At 57.0% G+C, this 11,737-nt stretch overlaps 3 protein-coding genes across 3 annotated transcripts; all 3 read left to right on the plus strand.

Moving 5' to 3' along the window:
• The first annotated feature begins 56 nt into the window (after positions 1–56).
• LOC116184138 (protocadherin beta-15-like) lies at positions 57–4,078 on the plus strand. Its single transcript, XM_077790691.1, has one exon. The coding sequence runs from the start codon at positions 338–340 to the stop codon at positions 2,777–2,779; it is 2,442 nt and encodes an 813-aa protein (XP_077646817.1). The 5' UTR covers positions 57–337; the 3' UTR covers positions 2,780–4,078.
• A 554-nt stretch (positions 4,079–4,632) lies between these two features.
• LOC144248652 (protocadherin beta-4-like) lies at positions 4,633–8,513 on the plus strand. Its single transcript, XM_077790687.1, has one exon. The coding sequence runs from the start codon at positions 4,799–4,801 to the stop codon at positions 7,238–7,240; it is 2,442 nt and encodes an 813-aa protein (XP_077646813.1). The 5' UTR covers positions 4,633–4,798; the 3' UTR covers positions 7,241–8,513.
• Positions 8,514–8,934: 421 nt separating this feature from the next.
• On the plus strand, positions 8,935–11,690 carry LOC144248655 (protocadherin beta-15-like). Its single transcript, XM_077790690.1, has one exon. The coding sequence runs from the start codon at positions 9,235–9,237 to the stop codon at positions 11,674–11,676; it is 2,442 nt and encodes an 813-aa protein (XP_077646816.1). The 5' UTR covers positions 8,935–9,234; the 3' UTR covers positions 11,677–11,690.
• Positions 11,691–11,737: the final 47 nt, after the last annotated feature.

Below are 11,737 nucleotides of genomic sequence, written 5' to 3' on the forward strand. Positions count from 1 at the left end.
CGGCGCCGAGCGGCTGCGGCAGCGGAGGCGGCCGAGCCCGGCCCGGCCCGGCCCAGCCCAGCCCAGCCCTGCTCGGCTCAGCTCCGCTCAGTTCCGCCCAGTTCAGCTTAGACCAGCCCGGCAGAGGCGGGCGGAGGGGGCAGACCCTGCGGAAGGGATTGCAGCCGCTGCTGGAACAGCCCGGCTGCGTTACGGTCCGCCGGCAGAATCTGAAGCAGCGAAAGAGGACAGCCGCCTTCCACGTCGCCGCTTTCCGCGGGGAATCCGCCGGCACAGCCGCGACACCGACCCCGGCCGCCGCCGCCGCCGCCGCCGCCGCCGCCGCCGCCGCCGCGCCATGGCGCTCGCAAGGCAAGTGCTTTGTGTCTCTGCTTTGCTGTCGCTGCCGCCCGCTCGCGCCGAGCCCATCCGCTACTCCGTGGCCGAGGAGGCGGAAAGCGGCTCCCTGGTGGGCGAGCTGGCGGAGGACGCGGAGCTGACGCCGGCGCAGCTCTCGGCTCGCCGCGCCCGCCTGGTCTCGGAGGACGGGCGGCAGCATTTTCGCTTGGAGCGCGCCTCCGGCCGCCTCGTCGTGGCGGGGAGGCTGGACCGGGAGGAGCTGTGCGGCCAGGCCGCCAGCTGCATGCTCCCCTTCGAGCTGCTGCTCTCCAACCCCCTGCAGTTCTTTCGGGTCGAGGTGACTCTGGACGATATCAATGACCATTCACCCGTCTTCCCCGAGGAACGAGTCACTTACAAGATCCTGGAAACAAGTGAATCGGGTTCACGTTTCCCGCTGGAGGAGGCTCAGGACCTTGACATTGGCATTAACAACATCCAGGCATACAGCATTGCTCCCAGGAACGACTACTTTAGTGTCTCTTATGGGAGTCGCATTACAGGCAAGAAGTCTCTTGAACTTGTTTTGGAAAAGCCACTAGACAGGGAGAAAGAGGCAGAGCTGAGTTTCAGTCTCATTGCTGTAGATGGGGGCTCTCCTCCCAGAAGTGGCACCACTGAAATTCATGTTATTGTTCTAGATGTAAATGACAATGCTCCTGTCTTCACACAGGAGGAGTACGTAGGAAAGATTCTGGAGAACATGCCAGAAGGCTCTGTGGTTCTGACTGTGCTTGCAAATGACCAGGATGCAGGAATTAATGGAGAAATCTCCTATCAACTCAGCCAGGCAGTGGGACAGGGAGATCCAACATTTCAGATTAATCCCACAACTGGAGAAATTAAACTGACAAAACCCCTGGACTTTGAGATCTCAGAGCACCATGAGTTGCGTGTGAGAGCCACAGATGGTGGGGGCCTCTCAGCAATCTGCAAAGTGCAGGTGGAGGTGGTGGATGTGAATGACAATGCCCCAGACCTGGTGGTCAATTCCTTCAGCAGTCCCCTCCCTGAGGACACAGTGCCCGGCACGGTGGTTGCCCTGTTCTCGGTCAGGGACCGGGATTCTGGTGCCAACGGGAAGATCTCCTGTGCCCTCGAGGATCAGCTCTCCTTCTCCCTGCGGCCAGCCTATAAGAATTACTATGAGCTGGTGACAGTGAGCGCGCTGGACCGCGAGGAGACGCCTCAGTACATCCTGAGTGTCACGGCAGCAGATGCGGGGTCACCTCCTCTCACAAGCACCCAGACCTTCAGCGTGGACATCTCCGATGTCAATGACAATGCCCCCGTCTTCAACCAGACCTCCTACACCATGTACGTGCGTGAGAACAACGTCGCCACGGTGTTTGTTGGGGCCGTCAGTGCTGCGGATGCTGACGTGGGGCTCAATGCCAAGGTGACCTATTCCCTGGCACCAGAGCAAGGGGCAGAGCGGCCCTGGTGCTCCTGCATCTCTGTGAACTCTGAGAACGGACACGTGTTTGTGCTGCGGCCCCTGGACTACGAGCACTTGAGGCAGACCGGGGTGACGGTCAGTGCCTCTGACGCGGGCTCTCCTCCCCTCAGAGCCAACGTCACCGTCCGCCTGGTCGTGCTGGACGAGAATGACAACGCTCCACTCGTGCTCTACCCGGCCCAGGACGGCAGCCCAGCGTCCAGCGAGCTGGTGCCCGTGTGGGCTGAGGCGGGCTACCTCGTGGGCAAAGTGGTGGCCGTCGATGCCGACTCGGGACAGAACTCCTGGCTCTCCTACCACCTGCTGAGGGCCACCGACCCAGGGCTGTTTTCCGTGGCCGTCCAAAGCGGGGAGGTGCGTCTGAGGAGGCCGGTGACAGAGAGAGACAGCGTGAAGCAGAAGCTGGTTGTCCTGGTCAGGGACAACGGCAAGCCCCCACTGTCAGCCACGGCAGCCCTGAGCGCTCTCCTGCTCAAGGACTTCTCAGACGTGCGCCTCCCTCACAGCAGCCCGGCCCCAGAGGATCAGGACGGCTCCCTGACCACCTATTTAATCATTTCCTTGGTCTTTGTCTCGCTCCTCTTCCTCATCTCCAGCGCAGTCTTTGTCGCTCGCAAGGCGTGCAGGAGAAAGGAGCTGGAGGCCGGCCATGTGCTTTATGGTGCCGACAACGTGCAGAGCGGCCTGGCCGATGCAGCCGCTGCAGGGACCCTGCCCCGCGCCTATTGCTACGAGATCAGCCTCACAACGGGCTCGGGCAACAGCGAGTTCAAATTCCTCAGGCCCATCCTGCCCAGCCTGCCCCCACAGCACTGCGCCCTGGGCCAGGGCTCCGCTGAGGAGCAGGATTTCCCCTGTGTCCCTGTCAGCACAGAGGACATGGCCCCAGACAATGCTGGGACTCTCTCTGCAGGACAGCTCAACGCTCTTTCCTTTGACTGACATGGGTTCTGCACAGCCAGAGGCTGTATGGCCCCTTGGGTGGCTACCATCCTGGCTACAGCATGTGGCCATGGTTCCTCCACAGTATATTTTTGTTTGGAGATGGTTCAACCACCTTTTTTGCAATTTCTATTCAGAATATATACAGTCTTCCTTTTTAAAGAACAACTACAGAAGTAAAATGCAAAGCTCTTCTCCCTTCTTTAATTATTTGTTTCAGCTCTTTTACTAAAATTTCTTACAGGCATTAACTGTACGGTTAGCACGCACAGCTGTGTTCTTGTTTCTCTTGCTGTCAGAATAGTCATAGGATGATTTTATTCTCAGCTTTATACAATTTCACTTGTCTGGTGGCCAGACAAATCATATCCTCCATGAAATGCAAAAATCCATTTTTGCACTCCATGACAAGAAGGAAGTTGCAAGTACTGGGATGCAATGTCACATGGGCACTGGGCCCTTTCTTGCCTGGATTCTGGATGTCTCTGTCTTAGAGGATGGCTCTGTGTGCTTTGCTTTCTTGTCACTATGACAGACAAAACAAACTTTCTTGTTCATTCAGACACTGAATATTTGCAGCTGCTTCAGTATTGGGGCCTGGTGGAGTTGCTTCCACCCAGCCATTATCACATAGGTAATACCAGCTCAGCAGGGAGGGAGTTGATTTAGAACCTTTAAAAACAGCCTTCCTTATGTAGCTCAGAGCAGGGCATCCAAATGCACATCAAAGTCTTCCCTGGTGCACAAGAAGAGCTTGGGTGTTCTGTCACCTCAGGATTGCCTTGGAAATACAGGAGCTCAAACAGTGTTAGGGTAGACTGTAATTGAATACAGCTGTAGAATCATGTTCATTGTCATTGAATGCATTTTAGGAAAATTCCACAAATACTAAAAGAAAATTACTGGAAGTTATAGTAAAGAAGAACTTTTTAAAAAAGACATTGAGATTGGTCTTTTCATTGCTGTTTCTGAAACCCAAGGCTTCTTGATGGGAGAAGAAAGCTGTCCCCACATGCTTCTCTGTGTTTGTGTTAGAGCATTTGCATTCCCATGTTTGCCCTTTCTCCCCTGAAAAGCACTGAACACTGTACTGAGCCTCTAGAGAAGGATTGCCACCGCATCTAGAATTACTGGTTGTTTGAATGATGTCTGTGATGCATGAAATACTCAGAAAGTCTCCCTCACGCTGTGATGTGTTGTAATTAGGCATTATAATGTAAATTGGTGTTACTCTGAGATTAGAAACAGAAAAGATGTCTTAGCTTGAAATAAAGAGAACACACTCCCTCCTTTTGTGGAGACAGTAGTCTTTATAGAGACGTTCTTTCTGGGAGATCCCTGCCAAGTCTTTCTAAAATCGTGCAAGTTACTTTTCCGCTGTGTCCCTTGTCGGAAGGAATGTCGGGTGGGTACAGATCCCGAGTGTGCAGATGCAGCATAGAGATTGCTAATTGGCATATCCGTGCTGTCACCACCGCCTTATCTCTGCTCGGTTTCTCCTGCTGAGGGATGAGACTCTGTCCCTCTGGACTCAGCCTCGTCTTTCGGCTGTCCCGGCTGCGGCCGCGTTCGGTTCTTGGTCGCGGCTGTCTCGGTGGGTTCGGAACCGCGGCCGGGGCGAGCGGCAGCGCGGGCTGCGGGCGGCGGCGGCTGCAGTGCCAGCGCGCACCGCTGGGTGGTGCCCTCGGCCAAGGCGGCGCCGAGCGGCTGCGGCAGCGGAGGCGGCCGAGCCCGGCCCGGCCCAGCCCAGCCCAGCCCAGCCCTGCTCGGCTCAGCTCCGCTCAGTTCCGCCCAGTTCAGCTTAGACCAGCCCGGCACAGCCGGGCGGAGGGGGCAGAGGCTGCGGAAGGGATTGCAGCCGCTGCTGGAACAGCCCGGCTGCGTTACGGTCCGCCGGCAGAATCTGAAGCAGCGAAAGAGGACAGCCGCCTTCCACGTCGCCGCTTTCCGCGGGGAATCCGCCGGCACAGCCGCGACACCGACCCCGGCCGCCGCCGCCGCCGCCGCCGCCGCCGCGCCATGGCGCTCGCAAGGCAAGTGCTTTGTGTCTCTGCTTTGCTGTCGCTGCCGCCCGCTCGCGCCGAGCCCATCCGCTACTCCGTGGCCGAGGAGGCGGAAAGCGGCTCCCTGGTGGGCGAGCTGGCGGAGGACGCGGGGCTGACGCCGGCGCAGCTCTCGGCTCGCCGCGCCCGCCTGGTCTCGGAGGACGGGCGGCAGCATTTTCGCTTGGAGCGCGCCTCCGGCCGCCTCGTCGTGGCGGGGAGGCTGGACCGGGAGGAGCTGTGCGGCCAGGCCGCCAGCTGCATGCTCCCCTTCGAGCTGCTGCTCTCCAACCCCCTGCAGTTCTTTCGGGTCGAGGTGACTCTGGACGATATCAATGACCATTCCCCTGTGTTCCCCGAGGAACGAGTCACTTTTAAGATTCTAGAGACGAGCGATCCAGGCTCTCGTTTCCCACTGGAGGTGGCTCAGGACCATGATATTGGCAGCAATACAGTCCAGCAGTACAGCATCTCTCCGAAGAACAAGTACTTTAGTGTTTCATATGGAAGTCTGAGTAATGGTGATGATTATCTTGAACTGCTCTTGGAAAAGCCACTGGACAGAGAGGAAGAGGCAGAGATGGGTTTCAGGGTTATTGCTCTTGATGGGGGTTCTCCTCCTAGAAGTGGGACCATCGAGATCTCTATTATCATTCTAGATGTAAATGATAATGTTCCCAAATTCACACAAGATCGTTATAGTGGGAGGATTATGGAAAACATGCCAGAAGGCTCTGTGGTTCTGACTGTGCTGGCAACTGATCAGGATGCAGGAGTAACTGGGGACATCTCCTATCAGCTGAGTCAGGCAGTGGGACAGAGTGACTCAGCATTTGTGATTGATCCCATAACTGGTGAAATTAAACTCACAAAAGCTCTGGACTTTGAGGTCTCAGACCATCATGAGATCCGTGTAAGAGCCACAGATGGTGGAGGGCTCTCAGCAATCTGCAAAGTGCTGGTGGAGGTGGTGGATGTGAACGACAATGCCCCAGAGCTGGTGGTCAGTTCCTTCAGCAGTCCCCTCCCTGAGGACACAGTGCCCGGCACGGTGGTTGCCCTGTTCTCGGTCAGGGACCGGGATTCTGGCGCCAATGGGAAGATCTCCTGTGCCCTCGAGGATCAGCTCTCCTTCTCCCTGAGGCCAGCTTATAAGAATTACTATGAGCTGGTGACTGTGAGCGCGCTGGACCGCGAGGAGACGCCTCAGTACATCCTGAGTGTCACGGCAGCAGATGCGGGGTCGCCTCCTCTCACAAGCACCCAGACCTTCAGCGTGGACATCTCCGATGTCAATGACAATGCCCCCGTCTTCAACCAGAACTCCTACACCATGTACGTGCGTGAGAACAACGTCGCCACGGTGTTTGTTGGGGCCGTCAGTGCCACGGATGCTGACGTGGGGCTCAATGCCAAGGTGACCTATTCCCTGGCACCAGAGCAAGTGGCAGAGCGGCCCTGGTGCTCCTGCATCTCTGTGAACTCTGAGAACGGACACGTGTTTGTGCTGCGGCCCCTGGACTACGAGCACTTGAGGCAGACCGAGGTGACGGTCAGTGCCTCTGACGCGGGATCTCCTCCCCTCAGAGCAAACGTCACCGTCCGCCTGGTCGTGCTTGACGAGAATGACAACGCTCCGCTCGTGCTCTACCCGGCCCAGGACGGCAGCCCAGCGTCCAGCGAGCTGGTGCCCGTGTGGGCTGAGGCAGGCTACCTCGTGGGCAAAGTGGTGGCCGTCGATGCCGACTCGGGACAGAACTCCTGGCTCTCCTACCACCTGCTGAGGGCCACCGACCCAGGGCTGTTTTCCGTGGCCGTCCAAAGCGGGGAGGTGCGTCTGAGGAGGCCGGTGACAGAGAGAGACAGCGTGAAGCAGAAGCTGGTTGTCCTGGTCAGGGACAACGGCAAGCCCCCACTGTCAGCCACGGCAGCCCTGAGCGCTCTCCTGCTCAAGGACTTCTCAGACGTGCGCCTCCCGCACAGCAGCCCGGCCCCAGAGGATCAGGACGGCTCCCTGACCACCTATTTAATCATTTCCTTGGTCTTTGTCTCGCTCCTCTTCCTCATCTCCAGCGCAGTCTTTGTCGCTCGCAAGGCGTGCAGGAGAAAGGAGCTGGAGGCCGGCCATGTGCTTTATGGTGCCGACAACGTGCAGAGCGGCCTGGCCGATGCAGCCGCTGCAGGGACCCTGCCCCGCGCCTATTGCTACGAGATCAGCCTCACAACGGGCTCGGGCAACAGCGAGTTCAAATTCCTCAGGCCCATCCTGCCCAGCCTGCCCCCACAGCACTGCGCCCTGGGCCAGGGCCCCGCTGAGGAGCAGGATTTCCCCTGTGTCCCTGTCAGCACAGAGGACATGGCCCCAGACAATGCTGGGACTCTCTCTGCAGGACAGCTCAACGCTCTTTCCTTTGACTGACATGGGTTCTGCACAGCCAGAGCTTCACGGCCCATGGGACGAGGGGATCCACGTTGCAGCATGTGGCAATTTTTCCTCCAGGGAAAATTTTTTACGAATTAGCATTGACTGTTTTCTGCAAATTCCTAGTCAGTGTAAAATTTTTCTTCCACCCCAAAAACACAGCTGTGGAAAAAAAAATACTCTGATTCTCTCCTTCAGTCAATAGTTTTTCTTCTCTGTCAGAGGCCTTTCTGATAGGCTTTAAGAATGCACTCCCAGCTTTCCTCTTGTGTCTCTTGCTCTCAGACCAGACTATGGCCTTCTTCTTCTTTTTATAGCTCAGTGGCACACTTGCTTAGACAAATCTCCCGCTGGATGAAATTACACAAAACCCTTTTCCCATAGAAAGAAGGTAGTTCTGAATACTGTGTCTTTATGTTCTATTAGCATGGGACTTTTTCTTTCTGGAGTTCTGCATGTCTCTGTCTGAGATGTGTGTGCTATGTGTGTTGTGCTTTTCCTCTATATGTGTGTCTGTATGGCCATTGGGAATCTGCAGATGCTTCACTATTTCTGCCTAATGAAATTGTGAATTTGTCCCCTCCAGCCTTTGCAATGCTGGCAATTCCACCTCTGCAGAGCAAAAGGTAATATTGACCTATGAGTCCAGGGCTACCAACTTCTTCAAGGCAGAGAAGAGCAGTAAAATGCACAACAAAATCTTTCTTTGTCCCATGTGTGGGTTTGGTGTTCAGTCCCTCTCGAATTGTCTTGGAAATACAGCACTGGAGATATGTTAGGGTAGGCTGTAACCATAGAGAAAACCTATTCATTGTGTGCATGAAAAAGTCACATATCCATGTACAATAATTTTCTGAAGTTTGAACCCAGGATTTGAAAACAGGACTTTGAGTTTTGTTTCTCATTCTTGTTTCTGAATAAAGTTGTTTCTTTTTGGGAGTAGAAAGCTATCCCTACAGGATTATCTCCTTTTGTGTTAGAGGATTTGCTGTCCCATATTTGTGCTTTCTCCTTCGACCCTCTGAAATGTACTGAGCATTACTTTGCTGGTTGATGTAGAGAAGGACTGCCAACCCATCCAATAGAAGTGGTTATTTTAATAATGTCTGCGATGCATGGATAATTCAGAAAGCCTCCCCTATGCTGTGTTGTGGTGAAGTTATAGAGATTAACATTGTAAACTGGCATACCTCTGAGTTTAACAATTGAAAAAATTATGTAGAAGTGAAATAAAGAGAACAGCTGGACAACATTGGAGGAGACAGAAGCACTTGTAGAGATGTTCTTTCCTGAAAGGGCCTCCAGGCTATGCAAAATTCTGCCAGATTTTTTCTCACGATGTCCCTTGACTGAATCAATGTTGGGTGGATACAGTGCCTGAGTGTGTAGAAAAGAGCCGGGACAGTGTTCATTGGCAAGCCCATGCTGTCACCACCGCCTTATCCCTGTGCGGTTTCTTCTGCCGGGGGATGCAGTTTGGTCGTTGTGGACTCAGCCTCGTCTTTCGGCTGTCCCGGCTGCGGCCGCGTTCGGTTCTTGGTCGCGGCTGTCTCGGTGGGTTCGGAACCGCGGCCGGGGCGAGCGGCAGCGCGGGCTGCGGGCGGCGGCGGCTGCAGTGCCAGCGCGCACCGCTGGGTGGTGCCCTCGGCCAAGGCGGCGCCGAGCGGCTGCGGCAGCGGAGGCGGCCGAGCCCGGCCCGGCCCAGCCCAGCCCAGCCCAGCCCTGCTCGGCTCAGCTCCGCTCAGTTCCGCCCAGTTCAGCTTAGACCAGCCCGGCAGAGCCGGGCGGAGGGGGCAGACCCTGCAGAAGGGATTGCAGCCGCTGCTGGAACAGCCCGGCTGCGTTACGGTCCGCCGGCAGAATCTGAAGCAGCGAAAGAGGACAGCCGCCTTCCACGTCGCCGCTTTCCGCGGGGAATCCGCCGGCACAGCCGCGACACCGACCCCGGCCGCCGCCGCCGCCGCCGCCGCCGCCGCCGCCGCCGCCGCGCCATGGCGCTCGCAAGGCAAGTGCTTTGTGTCTCTGCTTTGCTGTCGCTGCCGCCCGCTCGCGCCGAGCCCATCCGCTACTCCGTGGCCGAGGAGGCGGAAAGCGGCTCCCTGGTGGGCGAGCTGGCGGAGGACGCGGGGCTGACGCCGGCGCAGCTCTCGGCTCGCCGCGCCCGCCTGGTCTCGGAGGACGGGCGGCAGCATTTTCGCTTGGAGCGCGCCTCCGGCCGCCTCGTCGTGGCGGGGAGGCTGGACCGGGAGGAGCTGTGCGGCCAGGCCGCCACCTGCATGCTCCCCTTCGAGCTGCTGCTCTCCAACCCCCTGCAGTTCTTTCGGGTCGAGGTGGCTCTGGACGATATCAATGACCATTCACCCGTCTTCCCCGAGGAACGAGTCACTTACAAGATCCTGGAAACAAGTGAATCGGGTTCACGTTTCCCGCTGGAGGAGGCTCAGGACCTTGACATTGGCATTAACAACATCCAGGCATACAGCATTGCTCCCAGGAACGACTACTTTAGTGTCTCTTATGGGAGTCGCATTACAGGCAAGAAGTCTCTTGAACTAGTTTTGGAAAAGCCACTAGACAGGGAGAAAGAGGCAGAGCTGAGTTTCAGTCTCATTGCTGTAGATGGGGGCTCTCCTCCCAGAAGTGGCACCACTGAAATTCATGTTATTGTTCTAGATGTAAATGACAATGCTCCTGTCTTCACACAGGAGGAGTACGTAGGAAAGATTCTGGAGAACATGCCAGAAGGCTCTGTGGTTCTGACTGTGCTTGCAAATGACCAGGATGCAGGAATTAATGGAGAAATCTCCTATCAACTCAGCCAGGCAGTGGGACAGGGAGATACAACATTTCAGATTAATCCCACAACTGGAGAAATTAAACTGACAAAACCCCTGGACTTTGAGATCTCAGAGCACCATGAGTTGCGTGTGAGAGCCACAGATGGTGGGGGCCTCTCAGCAATCTGCAAAGTGCAGGTGGAGGTGGTGGATGTGAACGACAATGCCCCAGAGCTGGTGGTCAGTTCCTTCAGCAGTCCCCTTCCTGAGGACACAGTGCCCGGCACGGTGGTTGCCCTGTTCTCAGTCAGGGACCGGGATTCTGGTGCCAACGGGAAGATCTCCTGTGCCCTCGAGGATCAGCTCTCCTTCTCCCTGCGGCCAGCCTATAAGAATTACTATGAGCTGGTGACAGTGAGCGCGCTGGACCGCGAGGAGAGGCCTCAGTACATCCTGAGTGTCACGGCAGCAGATGCGGGGTCACCTCCTCTCACAAGCACCCAGACCTTCAGCGTGGACATCTCCGATGTCAATGACAATGCCCCCGTCTTCAACCAGACCTCCTACACCATGTATGTGCACGAGAACAACGTCGCCACGGTGTTTGTTGGGGCCGTCAGTGCCGCGGATGCTGACGTGGGGCTCAATGCCAAGGTGACCTATTCCCTGGCACCAGAGCAAGGGGCAGAGCGGCCCTGGTGCTCCTGCATCTCTGTGAACTCTGAGAACGGACACGTGTTTGTGCTGCGGCCCCTGGACTATGAGCACTTGAGGCAGACCGAGGTGACGGTCAGTGCCTCTGACGCGGGCTCTCCTCCCCTCAGAGCCAACGTCACCGTCCGCCTGGTCGTGCTGGACGAGAATGACAACGCTCCACTCGTGCTCTACCCGGCCCAGGACGGCAGCCCAGCGTCCAGCGAGCTGGTGCCCGTGTGGGCTGAGGCGGGCTACCTCGTGGGCAAAGTGGTGGCCGTCGATGCCGACTCGGGACAGAACTCCTGGCTCTCCTACCACCTGCTGAGGGCCACCGACCCAGGGCTGTTTTCCGTGGCCGTCCAAAGCGGGGAGGTGCGTCTGAGGAGGCCAGTGACAGAGAGAGACAGCGTGAAGCAGAAGCTGGTTGTCCTGGTCAGGGACAACGGCAAGCCCCCACTGTCAGCCACGGCAGCCCTGAGCGCTCTCCTGCTCAAGGACTTCTCAGACGTGCGCCTCCCTCACAGCAGCCCAGCCCCAGAGGATCAGGACGGCTCCCTGACCACCTATTTAATCATTTCCTTGGTCTTTGTCTCGCTCCTCTTCCTCATCTCCAGCGCAGTCTTTGTCGCTCGCAAGGCGTGCAGGAGAAAGGAGCTGGAGGCCGGCCATGTGCTTTATGGTGCCGACAACGTGCAGAGCGGCCTGGCCGATGCAGCCGCTGCAGGGACCCTGCCCCGCGCCTATTGCTACGAGATCAGCCTCACAACGGGCTCGGGCAACAGCGAGTTCAAATTCCTCAGGCCCATCCTGCCCAGCCTGCCCCCACAGCACTGCGCCCTGGGCCAGGGCCCCGCTGAGGAGCAGGATTTCCCCTGTGTCCCTGTCAGCACAGAGGACATGGCCCCAGACAATGCTGGGACTCTCTCTGCAGGACAGCTCAACGCTCTTTCCTTTGACTGACATGGGTTCTGCACACCTAGAGGCTTCATGGCCCATGGGGGGCTACCATCCTGGCTACAGC

The sequence above is a fragment of the Lonchura striata genome, unplaced genomic scaffold, assembly GCF_046129695.1.
Source record: "Lonchura striata isolate bLonStr1 unplaced genomic scaffold, bLonStr1.mat Scaffold_227, whole genome shotgun sequence".
In the NCBI taxonomy this organism is placed as follows: domain Eukaryota; kingdom Metazoa; phylum Chordata; class Aves; order Passeriformes; family Estrildidae; genus Lonchura; species Lonchura striata.